Source organism: Vigna angularis, chromosome 4, assembly GCF_016808095.1.
Source record: "Vigna angularis cultivar LongXiaoDou No.4 chromosome 4, ASM1680809v1, whole genome shotgun sequence".
NCBI lineage: Eukaryota > Viridiplantae > Streptophyta > Magnoliopsida > Fabales > Fabaceae > Vigna > Vigna angularis.
In genome coordinates, this window is record NC_068973.1 from 15,276,751 (window position 1) to 15,296,435 (window position 19,685).

The 19,685-nt window shown below is 33.1% G+C and overlaps 3 protein-coding genes across 4 annotated transcripts; 2 read left to right on the forward strand and 1 right to left on the reverse strand.

Annotated features, from left to right (window-relative positions):
• Window positions 1–4,318: 4,318 nt before the first annotated feature.
• LOC108332147 (uncharacterized) lies at window positions 4,319–8,777 on the forward strand. Of its 2 annotated transcripts, XM_017567310.2 has the most exons (6): window positions 4,321–4,758; window positions 5,342–6,362; window positions 6,465–6,586; window positions 7,420–7,566; window positions 7,660–7,840; window positions 8,418–8,777. In XM_017567310.2, exons 1-6 carry the CDS (start codon window positions 4,519–4,521, stop codon window positions 8,603–8,605), a joined length of 1,899 nt encoding a protein of 632 aa, XP_017422799.2. In that variant the 5' UTR covers window positions 4,321–4,518; the 3' UTR covers window positions 8,606–8,777. The 2 variants fall into 2 exon arrangements, with proteins under 2 accessions (XP_017422798.2, XP_017422799.2); XM_017567309.2 differs by having other exon boundaries at window positions 4,319–4,758; window positions 5,342–6,586.
• Window positions 8,778–9,791: 1,014 nt separating this feature from the next.
• LOC108330408 (uncharacterized) lies at window positions 9,792–12,037 on the reverse strand. Its single transcript, XM_052875644.1, has 3 exons — window positions 11,455–12,037; window positions 10,294–10,386; window positions 9,792–10,155 (listed from the first exon to the last, which is right to left on the reverse strand). Exons 1-3 carry the CDS (start codon window positions 11,762–11,764, stop codon window positions 10,019–10,021), a joined length of 540 nt encoding a protein of 179 aa, XP_052731604.1. The 5' UTR covers window positions 11,765–12,037; the 3' UTR covers window positions 9,792–10,018.
• Window positions 11,970–14,179, forward strand: LOC128196209 (uncharacterized). The gene is made up of 4 exons (XM_052876444.1): window positions 11,970–11,987; window positions 12,108–12,511; window positions 13,004–13,072; window positions 13,378–14,179. The coding sequence occupies exons 1-4, from the start codon at window positions 11,970–11,972 to the stop codon at window positions 13,535–13,537; spliced, it is 651 nt and encodes a 216-aa protein (XP_052732404.1). The 3' UTR covers window positions 13,538–14,179.
• Window positions 14,180–19,685: the final 5,506 nt, after the last annotated feature.

Below are 19,685 nucleotides of genomic sequence, written 5' to 3' on the forward strand. Positions count from 1 at the left end.
ATTAACATGCATTTGTATCAAATGAAAGAAAGATTACATGTGTTGCTCGTCAAACTTCGTTCGAGAAAAGTTTGAGAAGAGAAGAGGGTATCGCGCGCTAAGATAAAGTAAATGAATTTTCAATCTCCCGCTCAAATTTTTATTCAATTCACTAACCTTTTGACGTCGAATTTAAAGGGCATTCGACGTTTTATATTCTTTTACGTCGAATTATAATTCTAAACGACGTTTAATAATTGCATTTATTTACAAAAATGTCACCGTTCATTTTTAACGTTGACTATTTAGTGGTTGGACGTTGAACGCGTGACGTTATATATTATTTTTGTAGTAGTGAAATATGATTTTTCATTTTCATAACATTATATACAATCTTGGAAGAACTTTCATCTCCCCCATTTTTTTTCATAATTATCATCATTCCCATTAGCATATGCATACATTAACGAGAGAAGATGAATTTAAAATAAAAGTAATACAATAAAAATAGAATTAGTTAAAAATACTGTATTGTCCTAAGAAAAATCATTATTCCACCCAATACAAATAGTCGTTTTCATATTTTTAGTCAATAGATAACTTCTATAAATGTTAAGGATTTAGATATCCAATAAAAAAATATTGAAACAAGAAAAATATAAAAGATGACTAATTAACTTAAAAATTAAAATATAGTGAACTTTTTTATTATTAATTAGTCTGTTCTCTTCTTGATTCATCACTAAATTACAAGTTGTGTGAAACGAACTTGTATGAATTAATGGGTTAAAATATTCAATCAGTCTTATACTTTTTCTAAGACATTAGTGCACCAATTCACACCAAAATTAAAGTTAGTATTTCATTTATTTACAAAAGTTTATAATTTTTTTAACAAAAGATATGTTCACAATCACCAAATAGATGTTCACAAAACTCTTACTAATCCCATTGATAAAAAGTGTAAAGATTTGTTTGAACGCATTCTTTTTACAATCACTTTTCGGTAGGACAAAGATTTTCTCCAGTCAATTTCGATCATAAACATTTTCTAAGTTATTATTTCCTCGCTTGTACCCAAAACTAATTTCAACTTCTAAAATAAATCAATTTTAGTTTATGAAAAAATAATTTTTTTATTATTTTATTCATATAAATTTCTTGGAATATAAAAATTTGCTAAATTTATTTTATTCTTATAATGCTAGATTTCACTTTTAGATGCTAAGTAAAATTTTATTAATATGGCAATTTAATTTTTATTGGTGTGAGAATATAAAATTATGTTCTTAACTTTTGGAAGTGTTGTTATCTGAACAATACCTATTATATATAATTGAATTTAGGATGGATTACATAAACTGATCCGAAAAAATATATTCTTGAATGGATCTTAAACCATTTGAAAATTCATTTTATAAGACTGTATAATAATATAAGTGTCGTTACACGTTTTCAAAATGAATACTATGGAATAAGTAAAGATTAATCATAAATATCCGGGAAAATGAGTTTTAGAATCCATTTTTAAAATGTTAAATTTCCTTCTTCTTTTTCTAGAATTGTTTCTAATGCTTAGTGAATGTCTATTCACGATAAATTTTAACTACTTTTGGTGCAATGCACCTCTCTTATTATAAATAAATGAAAGACTTAGCTATTTCTTGGTTTCTTTTTTTTTGGAAAATTTTTAATTGATTTATGTTGAATTTTTTGTTTTTATTGCCTCTTAATTTTTGAAAATATTTCTTAATTAGGTCATTTAAAAACAATTACAAAAAACATTAATAATATGTCACGTTTAATTTATTATTTTTTTATTTTGAAATTATTCATTCAATTTTTTTCATTTAATTTTTGTTAAATGTTTTTGTTATTCATGTGTCAATGTCAAGTATTTTATATTCAATTTGGTTTATATAAATATATATATATATATATATATATATATATATATATATATATATATGATTAAATTTAGTGTTTTTTATTTTTCAAAATATAACAATGTTTTTTAATTGAGACTAAATTTATTATTTGTATTGATGTTATTTTGATATTCATATTAAAATTTGTTATTTTGGTAAGTGTTATTAATTAATTTTAATAATGTAAAAACATGGATTAATAATATATTAATTTTTAATACTTGATAATGTCCATTTTTATCTATTTTTGTGTGTCTATTACTCCTTCATAGCGTTAATCTTATTTTATCCTCAAGTTTAATGTATTTTGTATCGTTTTGTATTTTAGTTGTTTTATGCTTATTTTACCTTTAATATGTTTGTTTATAAGTGTAAAATACATTAATAGAAAACAATTATAGTAAAGGAAACAAGTAAAAACTTAAGAGAGCATGTTTTGGATAATAATTGATCATTTTGGAGCAAATACCCGTGTTGAGCAGCATTAAAATTGCGCCCAAAGTTGAAAAGTCATAGAGCAACCAATGTTGCAAAGGAGTCTGGCGTTGATATGTGGTTTGACAAAGAACCCCTTTCGCGTTTTAACTTATATGCGTTGTGCGGTAGTATCGTTGACATGGCAAAATGGGATATTTAAACATGTTTTGCATAAGCTTTTGAGGAATCCTCTTCCCCCCACAATTACTTTCGACCTAAGGCAACAAAGAGAGACCTTGGAGGTTGTTTGGGGTTATAGGAAGCTCTCACACTCCTCCTTGAGTCTTGAATCATCATCCATGATGTTTTTCCCTTTTTAGGGTTGATAAGGAGAAAAGTTATGAACTAAAGGTGTTGAGGTGAAGGGGGGTGTAATTGGATCACGGAGCAGCTGTCAAGAATCTTGGGAGAAGGCTTGCATCTTCTCTTTAATTTCTATTTCTTCCCTATCTTTTCAATTTGTAGAACACTAAGTTCTCCACCATGGAGGACTATTCTTATTTGTTGAGATTAGTTGTAGAACATGAAACTCTTGTATAATTTTGTGTTATTAATGATATATATTTTTCCAATTCATGTTAGCATTCAATTTCCATGTTTAATGCTTGATGTAGATGGTTTCCATGCTTAATTTGTTATTCTTGAGGTGTTGGGAAATATTTCTAGAATCTAGATTTGAAATGGAATGCCTAATGGAGGCTTGTATGTAGGAGTAGAACATGACTCATTAGTAATCTTATACTTTTGAACTTAATGCATGGTTGCTTGTTGAGGATTCAAGGGATTGAAACTTGATAACACATATAGGATTTGAGTATGTTTGTGAGTTGATTTTGACAAAAATATAGAATTGAGATTATTATTAATGAATGAGAATGAAGTGATTGAACTCTAGTCTAAACCGATGGTAAATAATCTGTTATATTTCCTTGTACACCAACTGTTTGATAAAAATATAAAAACAGTTTCTTGTGTTTTTGTATCTAATTAAGTTATGAATTGTGAGAGTTGTCGAATGTTGAACAAGTTTTTTGAGAGAAAATGATATTTATCACTTACTACACTATGACCTATACTTGTTATTGGTTTTGCACTAAGGAAGATTTACCCTTTTTTAAAAAAACATTTATACTTAATTAGTTTTAATGTTATTAAAAAATATGTTAATCATGAATTAATAATATATATATTAAGTTAAAAAATAATTTTTAATAAAAATATTAGTATAATATTTATATAAATTTGATCTTAATTTAGAAAAAAACAATATTCTATTTAAAAAAATTAAAAATCACTTAAATAGGGAAATATATAAAGACTAAATTAAATATAATATAATGACACTTGATAGTGATATTGAAATGTCACATGACACTTACAATGCCATATGTTGCATCAAGAGATTTGATAAGTAGACAATAAAAAAAATTAAAAAACATTTAAAAAATTTGAATTAATACGTGACATTTGATTAACCCGTTTGTAATTTTTTTTAAAGAATCTAATTAAGGCAACTTTACAAAAATTGGAATGCAGTTAAAAAAAATTAAGTTGGAACCGACTTGAAAATTTTCAATAAAAGTATAAACTATTTCAACAAAAGTAATAAGTGAGTAATTAAATCTAAATGAAAAATGTAATGCAATAGAAAATTTGAAATTTAGGGCACGTAGAAGCAGGACTCAACTTCATAGCTAGCGTAGGCCCAAAGCTAAAGCAGAACTGATAGAGCATGTCTTCTGGTCTTGTGCTTCTTGCACCCGAATGAGTACTACTTTCGTATATTTCAATAGGTCTTTGAACATCTATATAATGTTCTGAAAAAGACCTCATATATTCTCAAAAGCTTGTTGATGAAAAACATCTCATATATTTTGGAAAAGCTTATTCTAGAAAACTTGTTAAAAAATCTCGTTTCAAAAGATTTCTATAATAGGTAATATAAAATTCATCACTGAAATAAACCATTTAAAAAGTTATAGTAATTCAGGGGTGCAGTAAGTAGAGGCCCCATTTCTGAAACTGCGATTCCAATTTCCATGGCGGAATCTCTGTAGTAACCAGCACACAACACAGACACGCACAGTGACTCACTCGCCGAGCATTTCCAAGACCAACCGAGACCACGTAACCGATGGCTCTTCCTCCCAAAGCCACTTTCCCTCTCTCTCTTTTCCTTCTTCTTCCTCTTCTTCTACTCTCTCTGGTTTTAGCCACAACAACACAACAAGAAGAGTTCTCGGAGGAGTTGCTGCTGAAGCCCTTACCCGATCGCAAGATTCTCGCGCATTTCCACTTCCAAAATGAAGCTCCTCTCGACGCCGATTCGTTCGCTCGTCACCACCACCTCTTCCCCAAATCTATTTCTCAGCTGGTCCGTGCTTTCTTCTTTTTTCTTTTTTGTGATTTTTGTGAATGAAAACATACGAATAGCTTTTAATTGATTACATGCCTCGGTTTCGGTGGTTTTGGATGTAAGGGATGCTGTTAAGTTTTTGAAAATAATGTAGATGCAAAACAATATTCTGAGAAATATTTGAAGTCTGATGTGGGGATTCATAACCATTTGCTTAATTGTGTGTCGACATTTTCGTTTGTGCTAAATATGGAGAGATGACTGCTTTTCTTAATTGTTTCCTGATCAAGGAAAAATTATTGTTTTGGTTCTAAGAAATATTGCTTTTTAAGTAAAAAGGGTTTGTGATAGAATGCAGAAAAGTGGGTGTAGAGTTTGGAAAAATGCGTTTTGCTATTTTTGTATATGTTTAGGGAAGCATATATGGCTGCTCTGCTGCTGCAAGTAGTTATTGGTGGTTCTTCCTTGCTTACCCATTAGTTTTTGCTGCTTTTACTCTGGTATCAGTAACATTGTATAGGTTTGTTACATTCTCGTTGCTTATATATAGAGTTTGTTCTGAATATACTAAGTAACATGAGGATTAGTGTTTAACGGACAGGTTCAGAAGTTTCATATTAAGTCAATGGAGTTATCTTTTACACAAGGTCGATGGAACTATGAAAGATGGGGTGGATTTGATCCAATATCAAGTCATAATGCAAAGCCTCCAGGAGTTGAATTGTGGGCAGTTTTTGATGTCCCTCCACATCAGGTTGATGCTTCTTGGAAAAATTTAACCCATTCACTATCAGGTCTCTTTTGTGCTTCAATCAACTTCCTGGAGTCTTCTACAACGTATTCAGCGCCTGAATGGGCATTTCAATCAGCTCTGGGTAGTTTAAGATATGGTACACTGCCACGTGAAGCTGTCTGCACTGAGAATCTTACACCCTGGTTGAAACTCCTTCCCTGTCGAGATAAAGCTGGTCTCTCTTCCTTAATGGATAGACCATCTATTTACAGAAGCTTTTACCACTCCCAGCGGTTGCACTTGACAATGTCCTCTGCTCCTTCAGATGGGTCAAGATCAGGAATTATTCTAGAACAAACACTTACAGTTGTACTCCAGCCTAATGATCAGAATGCTGATACGAACCATGTCAGCAAAGCAAAGATACAACCAAGCTGGTCCCTGAGTTCAATATTTGGAAGAAAAATCAGTGGAAGGTGTGTCCTTGCCAAGCTGAGTACTGTTTACCTTCACGCTGATAAAGGTCTAGTTGCTCAACTTGAGAATCTCCATAAGACTACTGCTCAATTTGCTGATAATGACACAGGTCCTGAAGATTATAGAGTGAACAGTGGCTTTAAATTGTCTGTTACTCCCAAAAGGGTGCATACAGAATTGGGAAAGGACTCCTCAATTCTGTATGAATACCCAATCAAAGATTACAAGGATACTGAACAATTTGATTTAGGCTTATCGTGGGAGCATCCAATTGTTTGGTCCAGTCCACATGCACCTTTTTATGCTAGTAGATTTTTGATGGGAAGTGGAAACGAAAGGGGTGCTATTGCAATATCCTTGAAATCAACAGAAATGACTCAGGGACTTGTAACCAATAATATTGAAGAGAGATGTAAGTTGCAAGTTAATGTTCTCCAAGTTGTGCCTTGGTATGTTAAAGTATATTATCATACTTTGCAATTATTAATTGATGAAAGACCTCGAGTACTCACAGATTTTGTTGAGAGAATGCGTGTTTCACCTTCTGAAGACAAAGTATCCCCAGGGATGATGGAGCTAGTCCTCCAATTTCCTTGTGAAATGAAGTCAGCTGTATTGAGTATAGAGTTCGACAAGGTTTGCTCAAATTCTTTACTTACATTTGTAATTCTTCCTCTCAATATTTACCTAACTTCTTTTATTGACATCAGACTATTTAAGTTAATGTCTGTAAGTCATCTCAAAATGTTAATAAGGAACTCATTATGTTATACTTCCTCCATTCCAAAAATGACTGCGTTTTTAGCCACATAAAATAAGAAGTTTCAAATTGACTAAATGTCTCACTTTTCTATAGATCATTACTTTTTTTCTTCCCAATATCTACATTCTCTTTCTTATTGAAAGTAACGCATTTATATAATGAGTGAGGTTATTTCAGCAAAACTATTCCAAAAGGAAGTATATTTATTATTGTTTTTACCACGTGTGGATAACCTTAAACTGTAGTCATTGTGGAACAGAGGGAGCATGAAAGTTAGACTGCTGTTAATAGTATATGAAAGCAGGAGGAGGAATGAGGAAATATCAATTTGGTAATACAACCTTTTAGAAGTAGTGATGAAAGTGAGTAAGCCATGCTTAACTCTGACCCTACTTGAGTATAGGTGAATTGCCCATTTAGGTTATGGGCTTCACTTAAATTGGCTAGGACAGTAAAATATAAGTGCAGTTAACCCTTTCTATTTTTGGCAGCTGTGCTTAAATGGGCATGGCTGACCCGTTTATAGCATACAATGAAGTATATGAGACACCACGGCATAAAAGTGATACCTGTATTGTTTTTTCATAAATTTGGAATGGGAAACTACCTGTGTTATGTTCACTTAAGATCATTTTAAGATGGATGAATAGGAAATTGGTTTCTTCATATCAAAATAGAATTTGACTTGCTTTTGTTGGCTGCATAGGGCTTCTTGCACATTGATGAATACCCTCCAGATGCCAATCAAGGATTCGACATTCCATCCGCAATAATAAGCTTTCCTGACTTCAATGCTGCTTTGCAATTTTATGATAAATCTCAAAGCAAGTCACCGCTGTTGTCTAAATTACAGGTTATTTGAATTTACACTCTTTCTTCTGATGACACTTGTACGTATAATATTCCTTTGTCATGCCTCTTACTATCCAAATCTATGATGCTGCAGGAAAAGAGTCCTGTTCTCTCTTACACAGAAGTTTTACTTGTACCCTTGACGACTCCTGATTTCAGTATGCCATATAATGTCATCACAATTACATGCACAGTTTTTGCGTTGTATTTTGGATCTTTGGTAAATGTTCTCAGAAGACGAGTTGGAGAGGAGGAAAGACTTTTGAAAAACAAAGGTAAACCTCTGCTCTTGCCGTGTCTGCATCTTGAGACATTAGTAAATCAATTTTTTGCAACAATGAGTAATCCTCAAGCGTGGTGCTTTTGTAATTAAAAAAGAAGTCCTACCTTGATAGCCGTCAATATCAAAAGTATCCTCATCCTTTAAGCTTCCCTTTGCTCTCTGTCTCAGTTTTCTAGATTATTGGCTAATACCTTCTGTTATTTATGACTGCATGCTGTTATCACAAACTAAACATGCAAATTCAATAGCAAACTAAAGAAATGAGTAATTTTGGTAGATTAATCTACTTGAGCTTTTTTGGTTATGGTGATCCATTAATATGAATATTTATATTTCGTCATTATTAAAGTGTATTTTGATAGAGACCTGGTATCTCGCTAGAAAGAATAAGGGAGTTATTTTCTGAACACAGTGCCTAAGCTGTAGAACTTCAGAGGTCTGGATCTCCCAATGCCCAATGTCCAAAAGCCCCCATCCCCTCACAAATGCCAAGATTAATAGGCAACATATCTTATTTCTATAACCAAACTAATCGATGTTGCTAATGTTTCTTGTTTTTCTACCTGTAGATGCAAGCAAAGCTGTTTTCCTTCGTCGAGTACTAACTAAATTATCTGCCAAGCTTAGAGGCAGACCATTGGAATCAACTACGTCCCCTTCATCGTCATCATCATCATCCTTTGTTAGTCCAAAATTGATTCTCAGAGTATTACTGGTTGCAGGAATTGCAATTGCATGGCAATACTACTCTCAATGATATCTTCCAACCCGGTAGTTTTCCGTGTACTATAGTCTAATTGCATATATTTTATGTACAATACAAACCTTACTTCCACTTTCCTGTGTACTTGCATTCATACATGAGTCGGCCAAAGCAATGTACACGAACTAATTGATTGATTATAAAAAAAATTATTCCTCTGATTTTCCATTGGTTTTAAGTAATAAAATGTGCAATACCCTTTTTCACATTAGAGGGCACTCGTAACTCTGATGATTGGTAGTCATTGTGGTCAGGGATTTAGTTTTATGATGGGAGTAAGTGGACATTGCTTTCCCAGAGGAATTTAAGAAACCTCAGTAAGCTGTCTATTTAAGGGATATCTTGGTATGATCGGAGTGGTATCATACCTCTTTATACGAGTGTATCTTGCAAAAGTCTCCTACCATAGTAGCAGTAACTGTCCTACACAAAGTATTGCACGTACTTATATAATGGAACTTGCATACTGGGCATGTTAAGAGGTGGTGTACCCTCCATGGCTGCTGTTAACACTTATACGTCAATGACATAAAAAAGTTCTACGAATTATAGGAAAATGCTCGAATCCTCTAGTTCATTCCGGATTGAAGGTCTGTCCACAAGGGGATTCAACCTGTGTTTAGCATATCCCGATTTGTTTGACTGACTGAAGAGATCACCATCCTTGAAGCAAACTGGTGGGATATTCCATCATTTGTCATAATTTCCCAAGTAAAGACCATAAATAAACCATTGTTGTCTTTCACCGCACATTAGACATATTTTATAACTATTATCTCACGATTGTCATTTGCAGCGATAAATCGAACATGTTTTTCCTGATCTAGCAAGCCAATTAAGAGGTATACACATATTATTACTCTTTGTTTGAAATGGAAGTTCAAAATAACTGAGTCAACATGAGAGCACTTTTATACCCTACATCGAGCACCTATCTCGTTAATGTGGCATGAAAGCTTAATATTATTTTGGTTAGCTCTTCAAAGTAACCAACCAGAATGACATCATTTTCAGATCCCCAAATGAATCAAAACGCTATGCATTGATTTAGGATCAATTGACTTTTACTCAGAAGATTATAAGTTTTATGTTTATGCGTAAGGGATATTAAAGTTTTGGTTCATGGAACTTTTCAAAGAGATTAGGTAGCCAATAATTCTTTATTCCCAATTCTTGAGCAAGAAATTTGATTTTCCTAGCACTCGGAAGGTTTAATCTTGTCATCCTGTGAAGCATTGGCTCTACAGAATCTGTTATCTTTTTATATTTTCACAGCGTATCATACATATAAACAAATGTACAGTTATTGTTTACCAAAAAGGGCAAAACGAAGAGAAAAGCTAACTAACAACAAAATGGCAAATGTGCACTATACTTTGTTCTTTTTTCTACCCAATGAGACATAATTTATCTAATCCTTTTGTAGTTAGCTGCCACAATTGCCTCGTCTTCACGTATCCGCTTCAGATTCTTACTTGCATAGCTGCACGTAAACTGGTTGCGTGCAATGCTCCCAGAGTGGTCATCAATTTTATCTCCAATATCTGAGAAGAGTCCATTAAATGTGTTAAGTAGAGGCAGTCGTAGATATATAAGAGATTTTCCTTAGGAAGGGAGAGGGCTTGAGTTGACAGAACTCCCCATAATCAAGAGCAATGCCATATAATGAATGCTGAACTTGCCTGACTTGTCCTCATCTATTTTTAGTTTCTTGAATAGGTTGACATCTTCCAATAGTTCCTTTCTCTTGCAGCTTTGGCCTTTCAGAATCTCGCCTTTTGAAAAGTGCAAAGAAAAGTATAGTAAAAAATTTCAACACACAGAATAGCTACTTATAAATTGAAAACTATTTCCTGATCTTTTCATCAGATAACATTAAATGTTGACAAACTTATAGATGTAACTAATGAAAGCCAGAAGCTTGAAGATAGATAGGTGTTAACAGAATTGTAAAATGATATTTATAATATTTAATTAAGTTTTAAGTCTCTCATAAATTTTTGTATTTTTAATTGAGTTTTTAGATATTCAACTTTTATATTTTTCAATTAAATCTTTGTCATTTAATCTTTTCATAATTGGATGACATAATTCTTATTTTATTTCCCCGTACTGTTTCTTTGTATTCAATTGTTAAAAATATGAGATTCATCTTGCTTCTTTATGATTAATATAAAATAGTATTATGCTCATTTATATATCCATGTCTTAAATAATATGAAATTTTATGATTAATATAAAATAGTATTAGGTGAATTTTATTATTTCAATATTCTTTTACATTAACATGAGGAAACAAGATTAAGAAGCAAGATAACACTCAGGCTCCCAATTAAAGTAAGGAATGAAAATATACTTATTTATTAATAAAACCTACTTATAATCATGGAACTGAATTATGTACCTGGGCTGCTCTCTTTCAATTTTTTATTCTTGATCAAGTAGATAGCTTCCAGTTGAATTCCTTTAATGTTCAAAGCATTCTTACTTTCCATCATCTTGCCAATCCCATTTTGAAAATATAGAGTCATGTCCTCCTGATCATCACAGCCATATTTAGCTAAGGAGAATTACATCATTCTTAAACAAAGCACACATCCTATTTAGAAAATATAAATAACAGAAAGGAATAAAATTGAAAAAATATAATTGACTAAGCATGTTCAGGAACACATAAAGACATGACATGGGAAACTAGGAAAACCCCCAATTACAATACCTTAATGAAATACAATAAATTACCAACATTCAAATCAAAACATGTAATTTGCGTCAGTAGCAGAAACCATAGTTTGAATTCTTAAAATTGAAAAAAAGAAAAAAGTGAAAATGAAGAGACATACGCTTGAGTCCTACTTTGCAGAGCTTGCCAGTGACGAGAAGAGCATCACATTGGTCTCTGCCAGTGGGCAAGTCTTTGGAGGAGAAGAAAGAGAGAAGAGAGTTCCAAGTGAGGGAGGAAGCTATGAGGTCCACCCCTCTGCTGATGAAGTGACCGTTCAGCCTCAGTGTTGATGGGTCAAGCCCAAAGGCCCGCGAAATGGAGCCCAAGTCCATTCTCTGGTCCTCCCACACCACTTGGGTCATCTTCGAGAGAGAGGGGCATAGCAGCTTTATGGTTATCTCTCTGGGGTTCTTTCCTGTCCCTGACATCCACACACAGCACAACAATGACAAACAAAAGCAAACAGTGTTTGTGACTCTGCAAGAGAATCAGAGGGTACTGTTCTTTGTTGCTTCTAAGTTTGGTTCAGGCTGTGATGCAAAATCATCACTCATGATCATGCCTACGAGCTTTCCCTTTCTTTCCATTTCCAGAACTTACCATTACTGTGAGTGCTTTCTATAATAATGGAAAATGATACTTGAACAACCTGTTTTGACAACATTTAGACACTGGACGCGTGTCTAAATGTGACTGGTGCACGTGGAATTGTTTTTTAAAATGAAAGAATGACGTGGTAATGAGAGAATTGGGGGCAGATTCAAATTGTAGGGTTATTTCGAAAATTTCAGATTGAAATGTTTTCAGAGAGAGAAGGTGGAGAACATTTCACGGAGCACCGAACCTTCGAACCTTCGAGCCAGCCACCACAACTCTCGCCGGATATCCGCCGCCCGTAGACGTTGTCGTTGCCGTTTTCGCTCCATCCAGTGCCGTCGTAGTGCCGTCGGTGTCCGTCGTCTTCCACCCAGCCAGGCAGTTGGATTGCGGGTCGCCGCAGCTCCGGCGTCGGCAGACGAATCGAAGACGGCATCGTCTTCCCTCCGGCCTAGCCAACCAAGGGCGCATTTTGAGTATCGATTCCTCCCACCCGCTTCCTTCCCTGTGCCGGACCCTTGCGGTGGCCGCCGGAGCATCGCCGGAGTGTCGTCGAAGTGTTGCCGGACCCTTTCAAGGTATGGTTTAGTGTGGGTTGAAGTTGTGTAGAAGATTTAGTGCCACCGGTGGAACTATTCGCGAACCCTATTCACGATCCAACTTCAGAACATGATATCTTTGCAAGCTCTTTTCTTGCTTATTCAATGTTTGCTTTGTAAGTTCTTGTTAATTTAAGTTGATGATATTTTATGGACTTGCAAATCTCTTTTTCCAGTAAACCAACTTCCTTAAATTCTACTGATTCATTGGATGGTAGAAATACATAAATTTGTTGCAATATATGCTGTCTTTTATGGACGAATTTCTCATAAACTATGCTTAGAATATATGTTCATTAGATTTGATAGAGTATTGAGATCAAGTTCTTTAATTGCTTGAATAGACCCAAAACTATTTTTGTCGTTCTTGGATTTATTTTGTTAATTTGAGTTGACAAATCATGATACAATGATAATTTTGTTTCGGTTCTTACATGTTTTAATCACATCTATTGGTTTGAAATTCCACAGGAGACTAGAAATGAACAAATTATCTGAGGATGTGTCTTCGTTTGTAAATTGCCTTAGTCTTTCTTTGATGTAAGTTCTATCTTTTTTTATTTTACTTTTGGAACAATTTAGCATTATAGTTCTCTGGAAAGATCATATAACTTTTACCTAACAGATTGGTTATTGACTTAAAAATCTATACTAATGTATCTTACAAAAATTTAGTTGGTGTTATTCCCACAAGCAATAATTTTTCAAGGTTTTCTCCTGGTAGGTTAGGCCATTTCTTGGTGAATCTTTTATCTTTATTGCTTGTAATTTTCAACTCAATGTAGCTTTCCATTAGTATGTTCTTTTGGATTCATTGATTGTTTGACGTCACATTTTATTTGCAGTTTCATTGGAAACCCTGGTCTATGTGGCTATTGGCTGGATTCATCTTGTCAAAGGTCTCACCCTACCGAGCGAGGTCAGTTGAACTTTCTAGCAGAATACCATGTTGCTCCTTCAAACCGAACTCCACCACCAACATCATTATCCATTTTCACGGCATAATCCTTCAATCACCACCTCTGACCCCCGCCAAATACCGTGACCACTTCACTCATCAGCCACCAGGTTGCACCTCCACGGGACCACCAGGAACCCATCTTTGAGTCACAGCCGTCATCATCCCAAGCCCCCTCAGCCACCATTGCCATCCTCAATACTACCGTCTAGCTCCTTCATCACCATTGCACCACTGTAACTCTCCACCGTGACCAGTCCAAGACCGTGAATCGGAACCGGCTGGAGGGGTTGAATAGCTCCGACACGGCCTTCAACGTTGTCCGGCGGCATTCCGGCAAGCACTCCGTCGGACCTCTCTCTCTCTCGAATGCCCTTTCTCCAACTCTCTCGGCCTCTCTCTAGGTCACACTCTCCCTCTCAACCTTCGCGCTTCTCTCTCTACAATTCTTCCAAAAATGAATTTCAAATTTGAATTTGAAAGGCACGTCTTGAAAACCCTGCCCACCCCCTTTCCACGTCAGATTTCATTTTCAAATTGATTTTCTACGTGGACCACTCAAATTTAGACACATGTGACGTGTCTAAATGTTGTCAAAAATGGTTGTTCAAGTATCATTTTCCTATAATAATACCCACAATGGTATGGGTTTTTCTGTATCTGTCATTCAGCCCTATGACATGTATCAGGCCTTAGGATGTTTCGTCCCGCACCTTCAATTTCTTAAAATACTTCTAATTAATAATTTATTTATTTATTAATTTATATTTTTTGATAATAAATACAGTTGTGATAATCTCTTGTCTTCCTAAATATTTTTATATTTATGTATGAATTTATAATTTAATTATATAATTTTTAATTATTATAAATTAATTTCTATGAATTTATTAAAATTAATAAAACTATTTTAGAATAAAAAAAAACTTAACATGTATGTATTGAATATGAAAATACGATTCTAGCTGTGTCGAACGTGGATATCCGATGTTTTGATTTTCGGATCTCCATATGATTCATGTTTGATATATTATATAAAATTTAATTATATTAGTTATTTAATTACTTTTATTTATTTATTATTATTTTTAAATTTATGTATCAATTTGTATGAATTTATAATTTAATTAAAAAAAATAAATGTTAAAAATTAATTTGTATGAATTTATTAGACTTAATAAAAATATTTTAGAAAAAAAATTCTAAAGATATGTGTATTAGTTATGAAAATTCGATAAAGAGGTTATCAGATGTTAATATCCAATTTAATTGTTAAAAAATAAATTTTATGAATTTTTTAAATTTAATATAAATATTTTAGAAAAAATAAAATTGTGATAATGTTATTGGATATGAAAGTTCGAGAAGGGAGTATCAGATGTCAATATCTGATGGAAGAAGGATTGGATATGGAGATCCGATATTTATGTAGTGTGCTAAATATATATTTATTGTGATAGATATATCTCGGAAGCAAAGTAAGAAAGAAGAAGAGGTGGAGAGTGAGAAACACAACTAATGAAGAACTGTCATGCCAACTTTCACATTCCTTGTCAAGTCAATTGCTCTCACTGGTTTTTGTGATATCAAAACCCTCTCCTTTGCTTTCTTTTTTCACCCTTCAATCTTTCATCCATCAATTTGCAACCTTTTCATTTTGCAGCAAATTGCATCATGCTCATGTGGTAGCATGCATCTTGTTCCTCTTGCAAATGCCCTCTCTATCGTCGACCCATCACTCTCTTAATCCCCACCGAACACTCTCTCAGCCAGCGTCATGATCCTGAAGTTGCTCAGATTCTCTCCAAAATTCATACTTATAACTGTGTCTTCGGTGGCCAACCCTCCTCTTTTTTTTCAGGTACCCATCTTCTTTCTTCTTGCTTTCTTCCTTTCATTGTACTTTTTTGTGGAATTGATTATGAATGGTGATTGCAGAGAGTGCAAGATCTTCCTTTTTTGTTGCATAGGCTGCTTCGGGAGTTCCTAAACCCTTAAAGATCCCTTTTTGTATGTGGCTAGAGTGTGCTGTGTGCAACCAAGGAGAGGGAAGAATAAAAGAAAGCAAGAGAGAAAGTCAGATGCGATAGAAAGTGAGATGCGAGATGTTTCAAAATGTGCAGAGATATGCAGAAAGGAAAATATCTTCTGAATAATAACTGACACTCTAAAAAATCTTTGACCATTTAGTTTATTAAATATTAATAAAGTATAGGTAAAATTGTCATTTTAAAATATTTGGAGGTGTAGGATGAAGTGTTTGGAAGTTTAGGGTGAAACACCCCTATCTTTATATAGGGTTTGATTGGGTTTGGGTTCTGAATATTCTGTTGATAAGATCTTTTATCTTATATGTTCCAAATAATTAAAAGATTTAGATAATTATAAAAATATTTAGAAGATCTTTTATGTTGATATTTCGATATTTAATTAATTATCTTTAAAATATCAACTGAATTGTCTCCTAAATTCCATTTACATCCTTCTTAATTTTCTAAAATTGCAGAAAAGCCCAAATTTTTTCCTTATTTACACTTTAGCCCTTTCTCTCTTTTTCAAAATTGCAATTTAAACTTTAATTACAACTGCATCAACAAAACATTAAATTATCCAAAATAATTTATACAATTAAAAATTACATTTTAAGCCTATTTAATTCCCAAACCTGATAAACTCAATCATCACAAATCCTATTCAAATCAATCATTTAAGCACAATTATTCCACTAAACTTTTGAAATTAAATATAAAATGTGGGCATAAATATGCATTCATCACTCTCCTAATGTGTTTCCCTAAGTTTCTTTATATAGAAATTGGAAAAGGCTTTGTTTCAGGCTTTTCTGTTGTTGTAATCTTCTTTATGACAATGTAATCTCCTTTAATTATCTTCTAAATAATTAAATATCTTCATACATATTTTATTGTTGTGAAGATCTAAAAATATTTGAAAAGATATTTTGTTGATTAAAAAAGATTTGACAAATATTATCTTTTGATATTTATTGATATAGTTAAATAAGGTAATTATTTAAAAATATCAAATAAAATATCTTAAGATAGATTTTCCCCAAATTGCCTTTAATCATAAACATTTATCAATTATCAAAGGCCTTTTAGTAGAAAAAATATGGAAAACCGCAAGATCTAATTTTTATTGTCCGTTTCTGGTCTTGATTAATTGTTATTCTTGGATTTATCTTTAAAGTGTCATGACACTTTACCCAATATATTTTCACACCTTAATTAGCTCAACTTAGTTATAGTTGTACTAACATGTCTCAAAATATCTAAAGAACATTTATGCAACTAGAAAGCTATTTTTAACATGCTTTTGTATCTCATGCTAAATAAATCCAATTATAACAAATCCTAATTAAAATATTCTATTAAAGTACAAAAACCAATTAAGAATCCAATATTAAAGGCTAAATGAGGGCATACTCATCAACAATCCTCCATAAGAACCTTTCTAAAACTGTTGCTGAGAATAACTCCCTTTAAACCCTTGAGACTAAGGTCTAGATAGGGTTTCTTCCTCACATCTTGCCCAACTCTTGACCCTGACGGTTCTCCCACTTTTCTTCTTGAATAGTTCCCAGGTTATCACTTATCCCATCTCTTATAGCATCAGCTTCATGCTAGCCCACCAATGAACAACTTCTCTAGCTAACATATATTATGTAAAAGCCAATCTACTTTTAATCGAACACCTCTTCATATAAAAATCCCACTCCATACCCTTCATCTACTGATCAACTTCATTCAAACTTACCTTCCCAACTACCTCAAAGCATCCACATGTTATTGTTGGATTGCTTTAAAAGATAACCTAGTAGCTTTCATTAGTTGTAGGGCCATTTGATGTTGTTGCATCATGACAACACTCTGCTATTGAAGGGCTATTGCCATATACTCAATTGTCGTAGCCAGATTGGGCATATCTAAGGTTGGAGGGGGGAGGGGGGGTGGTCTAGGTTCCATAACTTTGCCCACACATATATAATGCTATTACAATTATCTAAAATATAACCATAATACCAAAAATATATTCACAACGGTCTTATACAACAAAAAGGTATTACACTGATAAAAACCATAATAAGGTTTTCCAAAAAGAAAACTTAAACATAACGAGATTATCCAACATTGAATCAACTGCTACATCCTCATCTGGTCACACCATTAAAGTGATAATTGCAAACAAGAAGAACACAAAAACAAAAACAAACACAAAAGAAAGGGTAAGTTAATTACAAAAAGAGTATTCATACAATAGGTATAGAGATATTATCACATATAAATCATTCATATCAACAACTATAGCACATACAAATACTTATATTAGACTCAACAATTTGAATACATGTATTGATATGAGACTCTGGTGAGTTATGCATTCGTGGTAGTGGAACACCTCGCCCATTCAAGCTACCACACACAAGGTTAGTCTATCAACCATCTTTGGCCAAGATAAAACCCTAGATTATGACTTCCTGCACCTCTCACTACATACTTTACTCATATCTAGTGGAGATTGGATGATTATTAGAACGATAGGATAACTCCCAATAATGAATAATTATATCAATACATACACACTAGAGAAACACCACCATAAAATCTCCCCACGAGATTCATGAAATTATGTCAGACACAACTAAAATACTCATAATCATTACAATATCATACATTAATAACCACTATAACACACTTAAACATTCATAGAGTACGCCACAATTATATTTCAAACAACCATGGAATAAGAAATTTCAAACATGCACACTAGCACTTAGAAGTGGTGCCCCTTCTCGTAAAAGGTGACACTCAACGGTAGTCATGCTGCTCAGTGCCAAACCTTTCGTGTAAGGTGGCACTCAACGATAGTCCGAACGCTCAATGCTATTCTTTTCACAAAAAGTTGTGCTCACCGACACCCTCCTACCACTCAACATCTTAGGACTAAAATGCCTCAAACCTTTAGTGAGCGCTTAGCGATGCCCTACTGCTCGGTGTCATAGCATTTGCATTTTTTTTACTCTCAACGGTACAAAACTGACGTTCAACAGTTTGGAGCTAAAATGCTCCCAGACCTAACACTGTATCAAATATATCAACAGATGAATTTATGTGATTTGGGGAAAAAGGAAATTGTTCAAATGATCAAATTGGTATTCCCTTCTTAGTACATTGGTAAAAAATAACTTTTAATGCTAGAGCACATACCAACTTACTTAAATGCAGATTCTAAGTTCCTCAATCAACACAAATTCAACCAAGGAAAACCACGTGACAAACATCCAAAACAACCAAATTCAGTAAATCAAATATCATCATACAATTCAATCGTGCAAATCAAACTTTCAATTAACTTCTCTTATCGGAAAGACAACCAAACAACTTAAGAACCTTTAAAACACCCTTAGACGGATAAGAAGCTCTATTTGCCTATGAGAACAACACAAACACAATCAGGACACACCATTAGGACCACTGATCAACAAAGATTATCAAGGAAAACTCAAATATTACATGCGAGCCAAAACGAATCACATGCGAGGAAAGAACAAACAAACTAAGAAAAGGACAAATAACAACTTACTCTATTGGAGAAACTGATTAGACAAAAGTGGAGAACTCATCTCAATAATTCTTGGCAGTTTCCGATCTTCAGAAAGATGAACAAACAATAAGAAAATATAAAGAGAAGAGAAAGAAATTTAGAAGGAAAAAATTTAGAAAAATAATATGTTTTCAAAATAATTAAACTCTTTTATAAAAATTCTATTTATATTTTAAATTTTTATTATGAAAGTAATTGATCTCACCGATCTAAACACATTATCAATCTAAAACACGATTTTCTAGATTCTTTATTATAATAAATTTGAAATATTTTTTTTTAAATTAGTACAACTTTATAAATATTGATATTTAACTAAATTATAATATATAACTAAATATAAATTTTATATTCTGTACCAATCCAATAGGAAATTTTTTGAGATTTAATACATAATAAATTTTATTAAAATAAATTTTGATTGTGTGATATCGTAATACAGAAAAGGTACATCAAGAGAGAGACATAACTAAATTATATTGGGCTTAATTACCTACTTAGTTCCCATGTTAGGAGGTAATTTTCTGTTTAGTACCCGGTTTTAAAAATGTAGGCATTTGGTACCTATGTTTT

Excerpts from the sequence above, each read along its gene's own strand:
- LOC108332147 (XM_017567309.2), top strand. The coding sequence starts at position 4,519 with ATGGCTCTTCCTCCCAAAGCCACTTTCCCTCTCTCTCTTTTCCTTCTT. Across the intron at positions 4,759-5,341 it reads CCAAATCTATTTCTCAGCTG|GTTCAGAAGTTTCATATTAA; the intron begins GTCCGTGCTTTC and ends TTTAACGGACAG. Across the intron at positions 6,587-7,419 it reads TGAGTATAGAGTTCGACAAG|GGCTTCTTGCACATTGATGA; the intron begins GTTTGCTCAAAT and ends TTGGCTGCATAG.
- LOC108330408 (XM_052875644.1), bottom strand. The coding sequence starts at position 11,764 with ATGTCAGGGACAGGAAAGAACCCCAGAGAGATAACCATAAAGCTGCTA. Across the intron at positions 10,387-11,454 it reads CTGCAAAGTAGGACTCAAGC|GCGAGATTCTGAAAGGCCAA; the intron begins GTATGTCTCTTC and ends ACTTTTCAAAAG. Across the intron at positions 10,156-10,293 it reads AATAGATGAGGACAAGTCAG|ATATTGGAGATAAAATTGAT; the intron begins GCAAGTTCAGCA and ends GACTCTTCTCAG.
- LOC128196209 (XM_052876444.1), top strand. Across the intron at positions 12,512-13,003 it reads TGTTGCCGGACCCTTTCAAG|GAGACTAGAAATGAACAAAT; the intron begins GTATGGTTTAGT and ends GAAATTCCACAG. Across the intron at positions 13,073-13,377 it reads TGCCTTAGTCTTTCTTTGAT|TTTCATTGGAAACCCTGGTC; the intron begins GTAAGTTCTATC and ends TTTTATTTGCAG.